The sequence below is a fragment of the Vulpes vulpes genome, chromosome 12, assembly GCF_048418805.1.
Source record: "Vulpes vulpes isolate BD-2025 chromosome 12, VulVul3, whole genome shotgun sequence".
In the NCBI taxonomy this organism is placed as follows: Eukaryota; Metazoa; Chordata; class Mammalia; order Carnivora; family Canidae; genus Vulpes; species Vulpes vulpes.
Window position 1 is genome coordinate 23,896,556 of NC_132791.1, and position 15,140 is coordinate 23,911,695.

Below are 15,140 nucleotides of genomic sequence, written 5' to 3' on the forward strand. Positions count from 1 at the left end.
CATTTTATTTCTGAATAGTATTTCATTGTGCAGATAAATCGCACTTGGTTTGCACTTTGTTTATCCATTCATTAGTTGTTTGGATTGTTTCCACTTTTTGAGTATTATGAATTGTGGTACTATGAACATTAATTGACAAATTTTGTGTCCTTTCATTTGTTTTGGATATAGACCTAGTGATTACTGGTCATACAGTTTTCCTTACATTAACTATTTGAGGAATCAGTAACCTTTCTTCATAGTGGCTACAGCATTTTACATACCTACCAGTAATCTATGAGGGATGCAGTTCTTGTACATCTTTGCCAACAGTTTTTCCTTCAATGGAAACTTACATTTTATAAGTAGAGAATCCCAGATTTTAGATTTTATTAATTTTTCCACTCTCCAGAGCTAACACCTGATATTTACTCTTTGCTAAAAATGGTTTTAGACTTCTGGATTCTTTATGGATTCTTAAAGATGTCCCTTTGCTTGTCATATAAATTAGGTGGGTCTGATTGGTAGGGGAGGGATATTTTGAATTTACATCTTTAATACAGGTAAAGATTGCAATAGTATAAATGTGTAGGTACAGACATGTTTATTTAATTTATAATATAGCAATAAAGTGATGAAATAGTTCTACTTGATCAAGCCATGTAAAGTGACAAATTTATGTCTAAATCTTTTTATTTTTTCTAGTGATTCTTTGAATACCTCTCTACCAATGACCAGTGCAGTACAGAACTCCACCTATACAACTTCAGTCATTACCTCCTCCAGTCTGACCAGCTCATCACTGAGCTCCACTAGTCCAGTAACAACGTCTTCCTCCTATGACCAGAGTTCTGTGCATAACAGAATTGCATACCAAAGCTCTGTGAGTCCATCGGAGTCAGCTCCAGGAACCATCACGGTAATTGGTCTGGCAGGTTTCTTCAAGTTATCTCTCCACCTAATGTGGGGCTCAGACTTATGACCCCAAGATCGAGAGTCACATGCTCTACTGACTGAGCCAGCCTGACACCCTTAGAAATTGGCTAACCTTTTGAATAGAATCCTTAAAGTTTATTGAGTTTGCTAATAGTGGACACGCTGTATGAAATATGCATTTCAAGCACCCATGCATAGGAATGTGTGAATGGACCCAAAAGCTTAGTTTAAGGATAGCATAAGGATATATCCCAAATTGTCCATAGTGCTTTAGATGGGGTGTTGGAGCAGGTGCCGGGGGGAGCACATCTTAGTCTTATTTGTAATATCTAAGTTTTCTGTAAGGTGGAGATGTTCAAGTATTACTGGTGAGAGCTACTTTATTATTTATTTTTTAAAAAGATTTCTTCATGAGAGACGCACAGAGAGAGGCAGAGACATAGACAGAGGGAGAAGCAGGCTCACCAAGGGGAACCTAATGTGGAACTCAATCCCAGGACCCTGGGATCATGGCCTGAGCCGAAGGCAGATAGATGCTCAACCACTGAGCCACCCAGGTGTCCTGAGAGAGCTACTTAATTTTTTTTTATTATTTCAATTTTTTATTTAAATTCTAGTTAATATATATGGTTAAAATTGTAGTAGACTTAACTACAGTTCTGGTTCCTCAGACATACAAAGCGCATTTTAAATGCTCAATACCTATAGTGGCTACAGTATAGAAACACACACAGGTGTATATAGAATATTCCCTTTATTGCAGAATATTTTCTTGTATAGTACTGGGCTGTAGTTTTTAAAACATAAATTAAAAAAAACAAATCAGGGATCCCTGGGTGGCGCAGTGGTTTGGCGCCTGCCTTTATCCCAGGGCGTGATCCTGGAGACCCGGGATCGAATCCCACGTCGGGCTCCCGGTGCATGGAGCCTGCTTCTCCCTCTGCCTATGTCTCTGCCTCTCTCTCTCACTGTGTGCCTATCATAAAAAAACAAAAAAACAAAAACAACTATAAATCAGACGATATGCTGTCTAAGCTATGTCTCTGTCATTTGCTCAACTTCTCAACTCCAGCCCTAATTTCACCTCATACATTGCTTGCTCATTTCATTGCTCAGCTCATTCTTTGCTTGGCTAGTTGAGCTGAGACCCTGCAGATTTCTGATATCTCCTGACCTTTCAGTACTTTACTTTTGCTACTCCCACCATTCTTCTGCTTAGAATTACCCCCACCCCAAATAGTGTAGTTCACATGTTGTTTCAGTTTGTCCATTGTCTGTGCTTGCTTGGTCTATCTAATTTTTAAAGATTTATTTATTTGACAGCGCGCATAAGCAGGGTGAGCGGCAGGCTGAGGGAGAGGGAGAAGTAGGCTTTGGGTAGCCTCATGTGGGGCTCGATCCCAAGACCCAGGGATCATGACCTGAGCAGAGGCAGATGCTTAACCGACTGAGCCACCCAGGTGCCCCACTCAGTCTTATATTTTAACTAATTTTTGTTTTTCTTTTCAAAGTTAAAATGTTTTATTGTCTATATTTCTTGTAAATAATTTCAAATTGTTGTAAGGAAAAAAATATGTTGTAAATAAGATTTCTTGAACAGAAATTGTACTGGATTTGGGTTAATAAAGAGGCAACATTTATTAGGTTTATCTTTAGTAGTTTTGACGTTTGTAAGAAGGAAATTTATGTCAGCTTCCTTCTTCCATCCAGGGATACTGTCTGAGTCTTATAGGCTCCACTGTTATTCACTATATACCTGTCTCCTATGCTCAGTGTGCAGAAATTTTTCTTGTGAGGATGCCTCCTTCTATGTGTCTTGATTCCAATGAAAGCCTATAGTTAACACAAACTAGTTGTCAGATTCTGCTCTTTTGGTACTATCACACTCTGCTATTCTGCTCTTTTCCTGCCCAGTCAGAAAAGCCATGTTTCAAAGTAACATCTCTTTTTCTCTAAGAATCAAATGTTGCATTTAATTTGGAAACATTTTTCTCTTGCATGGTGATACCCAGGAGACAGAAGGTGCATGTACTGCTTAATAATTTTTAGGACTGTTTCATTGTTTCTTATGTTATGAGTCTTATGTTGTGCCCTTTTTACTTCCCTAAATACTCAATCTAGTTTTTAAAAATGTCAGCTCCTTGGGATTTATTAACAGTAAATCCTTTAAGAAACAAAACAAGCCATTGTTTTTCTTTCTTTTTAAATATGTTAACTCAGCCTTGGAATTTTATTTTTTTTTTTTAAAGTTTTTATTTATTTATTCATGAGACACACACACACGTGCACACACACACACATGCAGAGACACAGGCAGAGGGACAAGCAGGCTCCATGCAAGGAGCCTGATGTGGGACTCTCAATCCTGGGTCTCCAGGATCACACCCTGGGCTGCAGGCGGCGCTAAACCGCTACGCCACCGGGGCTGCCCCAAGCCATTGTTTCTTGATTAATCTGTACTTCATATGTTTCTGGCTAAATTCCAATAGAATTTCCACTAAGTTGCCATTTGATTTTTGTGGGTTAACTTACTTTGTTTTCTCTTCCTTACAGAATGGACATGGTGGTGGTCGAAGTCAGCAGACAATAGACAGTAAGTATATAAGCTAGCAGTTCTTGTTTAGGCTGGTGGAAACCAAACAAAAAGAGTATATATATATATATATATATATATATAGCTAATATGGAGAAAACAACAGGTCAGTGACTAATTCTGCAAGTTTTAGTCCTTTTTCATTTTCTTTAAAAAAGATTTTATTTATTCATGAGGGACACTGAGAGAGGCAGAGATATAGGCAGAGAAGCAGGCTCCCTATGGGGAGCCTGATGTGGGACTCAATTCCAGGACCCTGGGATCACACCCTGAGCCAAAGGCAGACACTTAACCACTGAGCCACCCAGGCGTCCCTGCATTTTTTTTTGATAGTTACCTTTTTTTAAAAATTAATTTATTTATTTATGATAGTCACACACAGCGAGAGAGAGAGGCAGAGACACAGGTAGAGGGAGAAGCAGGCTCCATGCACCGGGAGCCCGACGTGGGATTCGATCCCGGGTCTCCAGGATCGTGCCCTGAGCCAAAGGCAGGCGCCAAACTGCTGCGCCACCCAGGGATCCCTCTTTTCTTTTCTTTAAAGATTTTACTTGTTCATGAGAGAGAGAGGCAGAGACATAGGCATAGGTAGAAGCAGGCTCCTCACAGGGAACCCGATGCGCAGGACTCAATCCCAGGACTCCGGGATCATGCTCTGAGCCAATGGCATATGCTCAACTGCTGAGCCACCCGTGTGTCTTGACAAGTTTCTTTAGTATAGGCATGTGAGAATGTGAGGACACATAGAGGTGTCCTAGATTATTGAAGACCTTTTTTTTTTTTTAGTTTTTAAAAAATATCTTTACACCCCATGTGAAGCTTAAACCCCGAGATTGGGAGTCATACATTCCACCAGCTGAGCCAGCCAGGTTCCCTGATTATTTGGAGATTGGATTTTGTTTATTTTTTTTTTAGTGGTGGGGGAAGAGCAGAGAGGCGGGGGAGTGGGATCTTACGCAGGCTCCATACCCAGCACAGAGCCCCATGCAAGGCTCCATCTCAAAACCCTGAGATCATGATTTAAGCTGAAATCAAGATCCAGACACTAAACCAGCTGAGCCATCCAGGTGCCCCTATGTGGAGAATTTAAATGAGATAGTAAGATATGAAATGTCTGGAAAACCTAGTGTGCATTTTAGATAGGTTTTTGTCTTCATCTGTGTCTCCTCCTCCCCTCCACCCCCTATTCTTTGAGAGGCTTCTTGTGAACTTATTATTGTCACCCAAGCAAGACATAGGGAGGTAACTTATGGGGTCTGAGTTTTGGGTCAAGGGCATCTGTGGTCTTTTTATCTGGTATCTGTAACAACATTTGTCATGTTTGGAATAGACTGTCCATAAAAGTTAATCCTCAAGGTGGTAAGGACTACTCTAAGATAATGGACTAAGTTTTGTATTGATCTTGTTGCTATCTGTGTTTGTTTTCAAATCCTCCTTTTTAGAGACTATCATGTTTTCCTTTGGGCTCCAAGGGAGTCCTGCAGGTAGGTGAAGGTTGCTCTTCCTAACTGGAAAAGACAATGATGCTTTATTTCCAAGCACATATCTGAGTTGTATGTGTGGATAGAACTAAAACTGAGTCTTTTCTACAGCTAGGATTGATCATATTTGTCTTCTTTGGGAAGCCTAATAAACTCCTTATGTGCTCTGAGGGTTTTGTTTAAGGAAATACTCACTGGATGTGTGAAAGTAGGTGTTGGATAGTGGCATATACACTCCCCAGTGTATATGTACCTTGAATTCCCAACCCCCATTTGCCCTGAATTGGCTGTAAGCTTTCCCAGGTCAGCCTGATGGGATACTGGATAGAGGTAAAGACCTAATTCTTTGATGGTCTTGCCCACCAAATTTGTACTGTTCCTTGTTTTGCCTTTTGAGATTTGCCTCATATTCTAATCCTGTATATCAGTCTCAGAGCCTCTTGCCCCTTCTGGTGCAGCTCAGGGTCAGCTTCCTTTAGTTAGGAGTAGTAGTACATCCACATTATGGGACAGTTTGCAATTATAAAGCTATCTTTCCTACGCTTTGCCACGTGCTGTTTGTCTTACCATCATGTCATTTTTACTAGTCATATTTGACAGCAAATACTTGGGCATTATCCCCAGAGAATGTAACTTTATATGTTTCTCAAACTGAACCTGCCATGTCACAAGATATTGAGTGTATTTCAGATACTCATGATTGGTTCTAGAGCTAAATTGATCTTTTCTTACAGCTACTTCATCCGTTCCAGCTCCAAAGACAACAGACCCTCCCTCCGTCCTCCCATCTGTGGGCTCCCTGCCCAGCACCACTTCCTGCACTACGCTTCTGCCCTCTGCATCTCAGCACACTGCCACTTTGCCCTCCATGTCCCAGCCTGGTGACTTGTCCAGCAGCCCCCTTTCTCAGCTTAGCAGGTATGGGGAAAATACGTGCCCAGAATGAGAGGCACACTGGGATGAAGTCCTGGATGAACCCTTGTAGAAAGCAGTTGCAATGAACGAAATCCTTTTGTTGCCCCCAGCATGATGGCCCGGCTTTTTGTGATAAAGCTGCAGTGTGTAGGTTTTGGCTGGGCCTGGTCTCAGAAGCACCAGATGTGTAAACTTGCCTACTTGTAATGCCCCTGCAGTCACAGAGCACTGGGGCCCATAGGAATGGGGTGGAGCCAGGGGGTCACTGTGCTAACTCTTCTTGGACTCCTCAGGAGTGTTCCCTGAGTCTGGCATCTCCCCCCAGCTCTGGGTTTGAGTCACTGGGATGTGAAGTGAGAATGATGTTTCATTTTTGAGCAGGTCTTTCACTTGCTCATGTTGTGGCTTCAGAGATTGAATTATTAGAACAGAATATAGGAGAGAATGGGTTTTATTTTGCCATCATCCTATATCTTCAGAGTAGAGTATACCTTTTCCCCTCCCTTTAAGTCAGGAAGAAAAGCGTTTGATTTGAATTCTGGATTTGATGAGAAGTCAGGCTCTGGCTCTGGCATGGGTGGGTTGAAATAGAAACTTTCTTCTCTTGCACACAGATTGAATGGGGTCTCCATGGCTGGCAGTGTTATAAGTGCCGTCCCGTTTTTTTCTTTTTCTTTTTTTATTTTTATTTATTTATGATAGTCACAGAGAGAGAGAGAGGGGCAATGACATAGGCAGAGGGAGAAGCAGGCTCCATGCACCGGGAGCCCGACGTGGGATTCGATCCTGGGTCTCAGGATCGCGCCCTGGGCCAAAGGCAGGCGCCAAACCGCTGCGCCACCCAGGGATCCCCCGTTTTTTTCTTTTATCAGTCTAAAGAGCAGATGATTTTAGTTGACTAAAGCTGGCTCTGGAGATTTTCCAGGCCATGATGCCTGTATCCTCATGGAAAATGACCCTTTAGATCATTTCTAAATATCCAAACACCTGGTCTGGGCTCCAAGGTGATGATAAATGATGGGTGTAAAGGGCTCCCCTTGGAGGGTTAGGGTAAACTTCTTTCTAGCCCACTTGGACACATGTGCCTCTCCTGTGGGATGACTCAGTGGACTGGACACGTGTTGCTCTGTTTTGTCTTTTAGTTCACTCTCCAGCCATCAGAGCAGCCTCTCTTCTGCACATGCAGCGCTCTCCTCCAGCACATCACACGCAGTAAGTGTCTACTGCATCCCTTCATTCCCAGCCCTGTTCAGTGAGCTTACAGCTTAGTTCTATGCATGTGGGGTTTTGGTTTGTGGGTTTGGAATGTCTGAGATAATTTCAAATTGCTTGGGTATTATCTCAGTCTGGGTATGTGGTTTGAGCTCTTGATTTTCCCAGGCACCATGGAGGACTTCTTCCTACCCTGGTACTTCTGTGGAGGAATTCTTCTCCAGAGTTGGTCTGTGATCACCAGGGTTATTAGAGCTGGATTTGTTCCTAAGCATTCACTGAGCTCCCTGTATGTTAGAGGAGACATTGAACCTAGTCTAGGGTTGGTCATGTTTGAGATATTTGTAAGCTTTTTAGAGGAAAGTAGGCTCATTGCTAACTTCAGCTTGTGCTCCACCAAAAGTCAGGTTGAATCCAGAGCAGTGTTCTAGATAACCTTATGTTACTTGGTGAAGTCCATTGTAGGGAGAATGTTTGGAGAGCTTCTGTGAGGGCTTGCTGCCCTTTGCCACATGTACATCTCCCTCTCTGAGACCAAGAACCCTGGCTCTTAGCCCAGTCGGTGTAACTGCATCCCAGTTTGTTGGTAGTCACGGGGACTTTCCTTGTTGTGGTATTAGGTATTCTGTCCACCCTTCCTCTGTGCTATCTCATGCCGTCTTCCCCAGCTCAGAGGCTGACTTTGGGAAGGTTGATAGTGAAGAAGGAAGCCTGGAGTGTGGAGAGGCAAGAATGGAAGTCAAGGGGGTGCCGTTGGCAAGGGTCCTGATATGCCACATAACCTTAAGTGACAGTTATCGAAGTGTAGCTTCTCAGGGTGTGGAGTTGGGAGCACAGTTTCAGTGGTGGGTCTGTGTAGCTTGTGGTGGGTGGAGGAATGAAAGGTGAGGAGATGATGAAGAGCCAGGGTGATAGTGGGGTGCTGAACTCAGGTTGGCGGAACCTGAGCATAAGGGAGGCAGATAGATATACTGAGGACAAACACAAAGTCCTTCTCCTGGGAGATGACAGGAGATGAATCCCCAAGCAGGGAAGGATGTTTGGGGTATAGATCAATAGGAGAGATTGGAAATACGGGAAATTTGTTTTCTTGAAGAAGTCATTTGCTATGGAATGCAAGTGATGGCGAAAAGTCCGCTCTATCAGGATGTGGCTAACACTGTGGTTTTCAAACTCAGGTTTTCCTAGTTAAATCTTGCATATAATTCTTGTCATAAAATATATAGCAGAGCACAGTGTGGACCTCTCTGCCCTTGGAGTAAGTGCTTGGCCCCCTGCGTGTGCCCCCAACCCCTCATTTGGCTGCTGGGAGCTATGGATAGTCCCCATCATGAGCACTAGATAACTGGCCTCTTGTCCCCCTACCACTCGTGCATTGGAGCCAGTGTTCTTGTTGCATGGGTTAACTACACTCCGTGTCTCAGCAAGAAACTCCAAATCATACAGCACAAACAGCCACAGTCAGAAATGCCTCCTATACTTTGTTATGTACCGATTTTGCCACATTGCTAATATTTACAATGATTTACAAGATTCAATCATGAAAAAGTATGAAGAGATACGTACTGAAGTATAAAGAAGCACACCGAAATGTTTTTCTTCTTTCTTCTCTCTTCTCTCTTCTTTTTCTCTCTTCTTCTCTCTTCTTCTTCTCTCTTCTCTCTTCTTCTCTCTTCCTTCTTCTTCCTTTTTTTTTTTTTTTTTTTTAAAGATTTTGTTTATTCATGAGACACAGAGAGAGGCAGAGATACAGGCAGAGAGAGAAGCAGGCTCCCTGCAGGGAGCCTGACATGGGACTCCATCCCTGGTCTCCAGGATCACGCCCTGGGCCGAAGGCAGGTGCTAAACCACTGAGTCACCCCGGCATTCCTGAAATGTTTTTCTGTATCTCGTTTCCTTGGTTCTATCCCTCTTCCCGCTATTTTCTTGATCTGCCCAAATTTTTTTTTTTAAACCCATAAAATAGGAAGTGCCTGTACAAAGTCCCTTTCCCTCTTGCCTCTTGCCCTTTTCCTTTCATTTATTTTTACTGTAATATATATGAGAGTATTCCCTAGATAGTGTCCTTCAACATTTCCCTCATTTAACAGTGTATCTCTGAGAAGTATTTCTGTGTTGAAACATAGATTGTCTTTTCCTATAGCTCCACTACATCACATTCTTAAATTACTCTTTCACTGGAGGGCCATTTTTTGTCTTGAATACCACAAACAATGTTGCATTCGATAACTTTCTACCTGTGTTGCTTCATGTGTGCAGCAATGTCTTCAGGCACAGTCTTGGAAGTCGAATCCCCAGGCATTTGACATTTTATACAAATTGCCAAATTGCTCTGCACAGTGATTCTAACCTATTTACCTCCTGCTGGCAATGAAGGAAATGTACTGTTTCCTCAACTGCCTCCTGAGATTGTGTTATCAAATATTTTTATGTTTCCGATGTGTTAATTGAAAAATGACCTTATCAGTACAGTGTTTATTTATTTTTTAATTTTTAAAAAAGATTTTCTTTATTCGTAGAGACACACACAGAGAGAGAGGCAGAGACACAGGCAGAGGGAGAAGGAGGCTCTGTGCAGGGAGCCCGGCATGGGACTCGATCCCGGGGCTCTGGGATCATGCCCTGGACTAAAGATGGCGCTAAATCGCTGAGCCACCTGGGCTGCCCAGTACAGTGTTTAATTGAATGGGATTGAACATCTCATTTTTTTTAAACAATATATTAGAAAATCATTAAATTTCTTTTTCAGTGAGTTCTTCATATTGTTTGTTCATTTTTCTGTCAGGTCCTTGGTATCTCTTTCTAGGCACTCCATAATTCAGGAGACTAGTAAGTTGCCCTTTGTGTTGGGAGTTACAGATAATTTTCCCCAGTTTGTCATTTTATTTTTTACTTCTGTATAGTTGGATACATTAATCTTATACTTTGTCATAATTAGGTCTTTCCCACTTGAAGTTTATGAAGGAAATGTCAGTGTTTCTCCTGCTCTTTATGTTGTTGTGGAAGGATTGGTGCAGCTGTTCTTTTCCGGGCCCTTTCTGAGGAGCTGGCTCCAATGCCCCATTGGAGACACTGTGTGAGCATACAGGCTAGTTATGCCATCCCCTTGTGGCCCTTAGATTTTATAGGTGAGGGACAGGGACAGGAGCCCTATCAGGTCCATTTGGAGTTAGGAAAGGATTGCTGGGTGACTTTGAGTTCCTTTCAGCAAGTCAGTAACTAATTTTCTAGCAAGCTGCTCTTTTGTGGTTTCCCCCTCTCCTCAGACTAGGGAATAGTACCTTTTTGTCCTGTGGGTAAGAGTTGAAAGTTCTTTGACCAGTGACACCCAGGCACAGTGGTCAGAGCTGTTCCTGATTTTGTAGCAGAGCCTGGCTCTGTGCAGAGGAACGAGGAACGGGTGCTAGGACAGACCAACCTAGCTTCACCTTGCTCCTGGGCTCTCGTCTTCCAATTTCCATCAGTCTAGGCTGAGTCCTGGGGTTTTCCAGGAGACCATGATTTTGGCTATTTTCATCTTGTTGATCGGACTCTGGGTTTCAGGTCCTTAAGGTCAAGGCCCTAGACACATAGGGCAGCTTGTGAGGCTGGGATTTACACAGAGCTGTCTGTGCAGTAGAAGGCAAGGTGCATGGTTGTCCTTCTCCTACTGGGGTTTCCTATTCCTGAGGCTTCTTCTCTAGGAGTTTCCAGACTGGTTTTATTCTGTGCATACTATGGTTTGGAGGCTAGTCTCAGTTTTTACAGTGTCTTTTCTTCCTCTTGGCCTTGTTCTGCCCAACCAGGTGTATCTCTTGCACCCACCCTCAGCCCTTGAAGCCCTTCTGGTACCTCATTCCTATCTGGAGTTGAGCAGCTGGGCAGGGTTCTTGGAACTCTCATAGTTTTGTTGGGTTTCACCCTTCCTTCCTAGGTCAGTCCTGTTGAACAGGTAGAGACACCGGCTGTGCCCTTTTAGATAGGTCCTGGTGGCCTGCACAGTGTCCCCAGGTTCTGGAGCAGCGACCTCTCTTGGCCCCTGTGACTTCCATATCAGAGTAGTTAGGAAGCCCACTAGAAGGTGGATGTCCTAGAGAGCTCTGACCTGGGCTGGGCTGCCTGTGGTGCCGTGATTGACTCTCCTGAGACTTTTTTCTTTTCTTTTTCTTTTTTTTTTAAAAACACTTTATTTATTTATTCATGAGAATCAGAGAGAGGCAGAGACACAGGCAGAGGGAGAAGCAGGCTCCATGCAGGGAGCCCGATTTGGGACTCGATCCCAGGACCCCAGGAGCACGCCCTGGGCCGAAGGCGGCGTTCAACCGCTGAGCTACCCAGGGATCCCGTACTGTTTGCTTTTCTCTGAGGTGGGTTGTCACCTCACATTCCAGTGGTCTGTGCTCATGTATGACCTAAGGTTTATGTGGGGTGTTTGTGCCTTTTTTATTTTATTTTATTTTATTTTATTTTATTTTATTTTATTTTATTTTATTTTATTTTATTTTATTTTATTTTATTTTTTTATTATTTTTTATTTTTTATTTATTTTATTTTATATATATGTATTTTTTTGTGCCTTATTTTAGATAGCACAGCTTGAGCAATGATTTTTAGGAGTGTGTTGGTCAGTAAAGCTCAATGTTATTTGCTTGACATTCAGCTTACGAGTTGTGTCCTGATGACCTCATCTAGCTGCAGTGAGGGGGGTCCACAGTGGGCAGACCTAGATGCCAGACCAGGTTCTCCTGCATGATTGTTGTTTGCCCTCAGGTCCATGTGTCTTTGCTTTTTTGTTTTGCCAGCATGCCAGTGTGGAGAGTGCCCCTTCCCTCCAGTCCTCTGCCACCTTTTCCACGGCAGCGACCTCTGCCTCGGGTGCCACGTCCTCCGGGCTCAGCCTGCCGAGCAGCATGAACACAGTTAACAGCCTCTGCCTGGGCGGGACCACTGTGAGTGCCCCCAGCAGCAGTACCAGGGCCACGCCCTTGGTGACCTCAGGTATGTGTTCCCTAGACCTTTCCTACCTATCCCTTGCCCCTAGAAGGTGATGCTTGGCTTCCTAGGGAGGATGCCTGGACGTGGCTGCAGGGCATGCTCGGTAGCTACAAGCACAGGAACATCCTGTTCTCCCTCCAGCCCTGCCTTTGCCTCCTTGTCCTCTTGTTCCACTGACCTCTTGAGTCCTAGTCCTTCTGGCAATGATGTGGGGATGGGTAAAACCAGTCTTTGGGTGGGTCCCCCCTGGGCAGGATTCCTGGTAGCCTTTGTGCTTGTAGCTCTGCTCTCTTTTTCTGTTCTCATTCATCTCTGGAGCTAAGCAGGCCTGGTGACATGGAGGGACCAGGGAACAGCTATCTTGGGCTCCCTCTGGCTGCTTGGTGTGACCCACAGCCCATCAGCCAGCCCTGGGCAGTCTGTGTAGACCAAGCAAACTGTGGTTTGGTGCAAACTGCTAAAAGCTATCTTTGACACAGCCTGCCCCCCTCTGCTGGCGCTGCCCGGCCTTCATTCTGTTCTGAGGAGGCAGATTGTTTATTACGTTCAGGTTGCTGCAGTGTGACAGTCAGGAGTGGGTGAGGGGTGGGGTTTCTCTGGGCATGGAATCCTCTGATATGGAAAGAGTCTGAATGTGGTATCTTAGGCTTCAGGTCTCCCCCACCTCCCGGCACAGCCCTCTGTGTCTCTCAGCTGCTGCCCTCTCCTCTTGGTGGTGGCCCCATATGGGACAGCACTGTGACAGTGAACTCAGTGTCTCCCTTCCCCACAGAAGCTGAGGCATCTGTCTTCCTCTTTGTGATGGTGTCATCATTCGTTTGATTTTTGCTTTTACAGGCAAAGCACCCCCTAATCTGCCCCAGGGAGTACCTCCCCTGCTGCACAACCAGTACCTCGTGGGCCCTGGAGGACTGCTTCCTGCTTATCCGGTGAGTTCATGGTTGTATAGCTCCTGGCTGCTTGGCACTTGTGGCCTTAGGAGCTGACACCTGGCAGGACCTGGTGAGGCGGGTCTTGGGCTGCTACTCCTTCCCTGATACCTCTCCCTCATCTAGACTCCATTTGGGTATCTTCCTGCAGCAGATGGTCTGAGTCCCCTTTCTGAGTGTGTCCTATCTTTCCAGCCTTGTTTAGGCTCTCACGTGGGCCTGGGCTTCCCAGGGGATGGTACATGGCTCCTAATACCCTTTTTGGTCCTCACGCAGATCTATGGTTATGATGAGCTCCAGATGCTGCAGTCACGTCTGCCAATGGTGAGTGGGATGTGGTGGGGTCTGGGAGGCTTCAGTCTCTTTCACGGGTCTTTCCTCCCTAGACCCTCATTGCCATTCTGCTGGGAAAGCTACTTGCATTTGAAGGTTGTGCCTCATGCCACTGTAGCTGGGCATATGAGTGTCCTGTGCTTACTGGGGAACTTGGAGACCATTGGGACCTCTAGGGAGCTAGGAGGCAGTACTCCCTACTAAATGTGGGTGCTTTGCTTCTTTCACCTCATCCCCCATTTTGAGAAAGAAAAACCATATGACATAAGACGTGGGGTTACTTTACTGCCTCGAGTTTTTTCAGGTGTCATCTTTGAAGCAGCTTTCAGTGTCTTTGGCCCCTGAGGTGGCCCTCGGTGCTGCTTATGATGACAGCATTGCTCATCTGTCCCCAGCTGAGTGACCCGCTGGAACTGATACTCTTTAAGTGTCCTTGTGTATCTAACCTGCCATCACTGCTTGCAGGAATGCTGGCCCCAGGATGTCCCTGGTTGCTGCAGCCTCACTCTGAAGCCAGGGTTGCTGCCACTTTAATCTGACCCTTGCTCCCAGACTGAGGCGCCTGGCTTCAGGGAACAGGACTATGGCAGGGAGGGTGTGAGGGAGCCGTGCTCCCTGCCTGACCAGCCCGTGACCTGCTACACCACCACTCCCTCCTTGGTCTGGCATTTCCCAGACTTATAATTTTCAGCAGCTGGGGGCATCTGTCACATGGTTGGAAAGTAGAAAGCTGTTTGGACACCTCTGCTCTATGTGAACTTTCCTACTGCCTAAGGAAGAGGTTTTCCCTCCGTGAAGTGTCCTTCCTCAGACTCTTTCCCATTGGATGCCCCCTGCTCTGCTTGTCCACAACGAGGTGCAAGTTTTGCCTCCATCTCCTAGGCCAGCTGGTGGAAGCTCTTGTCTCTCAGGAGAATGCTTCTCTGGCTGCTGAAGTATTCCGAGGCAGAGGTGGGTGGCTAGGCTGCTCTTCCCCTGGTTGCAAACTAAGCAGCCCATCACACTGCTGCTGTCCGAGTGCTTGCTGCCCGTGTCCCAGAAGACCCAGAAAGAATGTTGAAGACATGATTACAGTTTTCTAGGGTCTTTAACAGAACTTAGGGTCTCTGGGGGAATGCCTGAGCCTTAGGGCCTTGGAGAAGAACTGGAAATGGCCCTCACCACCCCCACCCCCACCCCGATTTTCATGAGGAAACCTCTTATCCCCACCTGACCTAGGAGCCTCAGGCATCAGAGATAAGAGTGTATGAGGGAGTCCTGGTGGGGCCCCCCAGGAGGGGCTCAGTGGGATCCCACCCTTGAGAATCATCCTGCCTTATAATCTTTATATCATTTAATGCTTTAGAAGAAATCACTTCTGATCCTACTTTTTAAGATATACTGTGTTCGTTTTTACCTTTGTTGTTTTATTAGGGTCTGGTACTTCTGTGCCTCCATCTTGCCTTTTTTTGTTTTTTCTGTGAATGGGCGCCCCCTCCTGGGCTTGCTCTAGGTCTGTCCCCTGTTTTGTTCTTGCTAGCTGTGACATCCTGGTCCTAGCTTCTCCTGGGGTTCAGGGTTGAGGAAGCTAATGGGTTATCCTGGAGGCTAAGTGCGGATGAGGCTTCAGGAGGGTGGAGGTGCCATTCCTAGCCAGGATGGTTCCTGTCTGGTTGTGTGACCAGGCACTGTTGCCCACGAAGAAGGCAGGAAGGCTTTACGTGAGGCTCAGAGGTTAGGGGGCCATATGTCTACCACTGGTAAAGGCCGGCCTGGATGGTAAGGTCTAGGTCAGGCTTCCCCTTCTCC

The 15,140-nt window shown here is 45.3% G+C and overlaps 1 protein-coding gene and 1 non-coding gene across 7 annotated transcripts in view; both read left to right on the plus strand.

Annotated features, from left to right (window-relative positions):
- UBAP2 (ubiquitin associated protein 2) overlaps positions 1-15,140 on the plus strand; it is a 121,820-nt gene that overhangs the window by 103,468 nt on the left and 3,212 nt on the right. For all 6 annotated transcript variants that reach the window (XM_072728090.1, XM_072728094.1, XM_026008964.2 and 3 more), the window contains 7 exons: positions 685-898; positions 3,469-3,508; positions 5,724-5,907; positions 7,047-7,116; positions 11,898-12,093; positions 12,928-13,019; positions 13,296-13,343. In XM_072728090.1, the coding sequence (XP_072584191.1) occupies positions 685-898; positions 3,469-3,508; positions 5,724-5,907; positions 7,047-7,116; positions 11,898-12,093; positions 12,928-13,019; positions 13,296-13,343 (844 nt within the window). The remainder of the gene's footprint in view (positions 1-684; positions 899-3,468; positions 3,509-5,723; positions 5,908-7,046; positions 7,117-11,897; positions 12,094-12,927; positions 13,020-13,295; positions 13,344-15,140) is intronic.
- LOC112927629 (small nucleolar RNA SNORD121A) lies at positions 5,017-5,098 on the plus strand. The gene has a single exon (XR_003236583.1). It is a non-coding gene; the product is annotated as a small nucleolar RNA SNORD121A (small nucleolar RNA).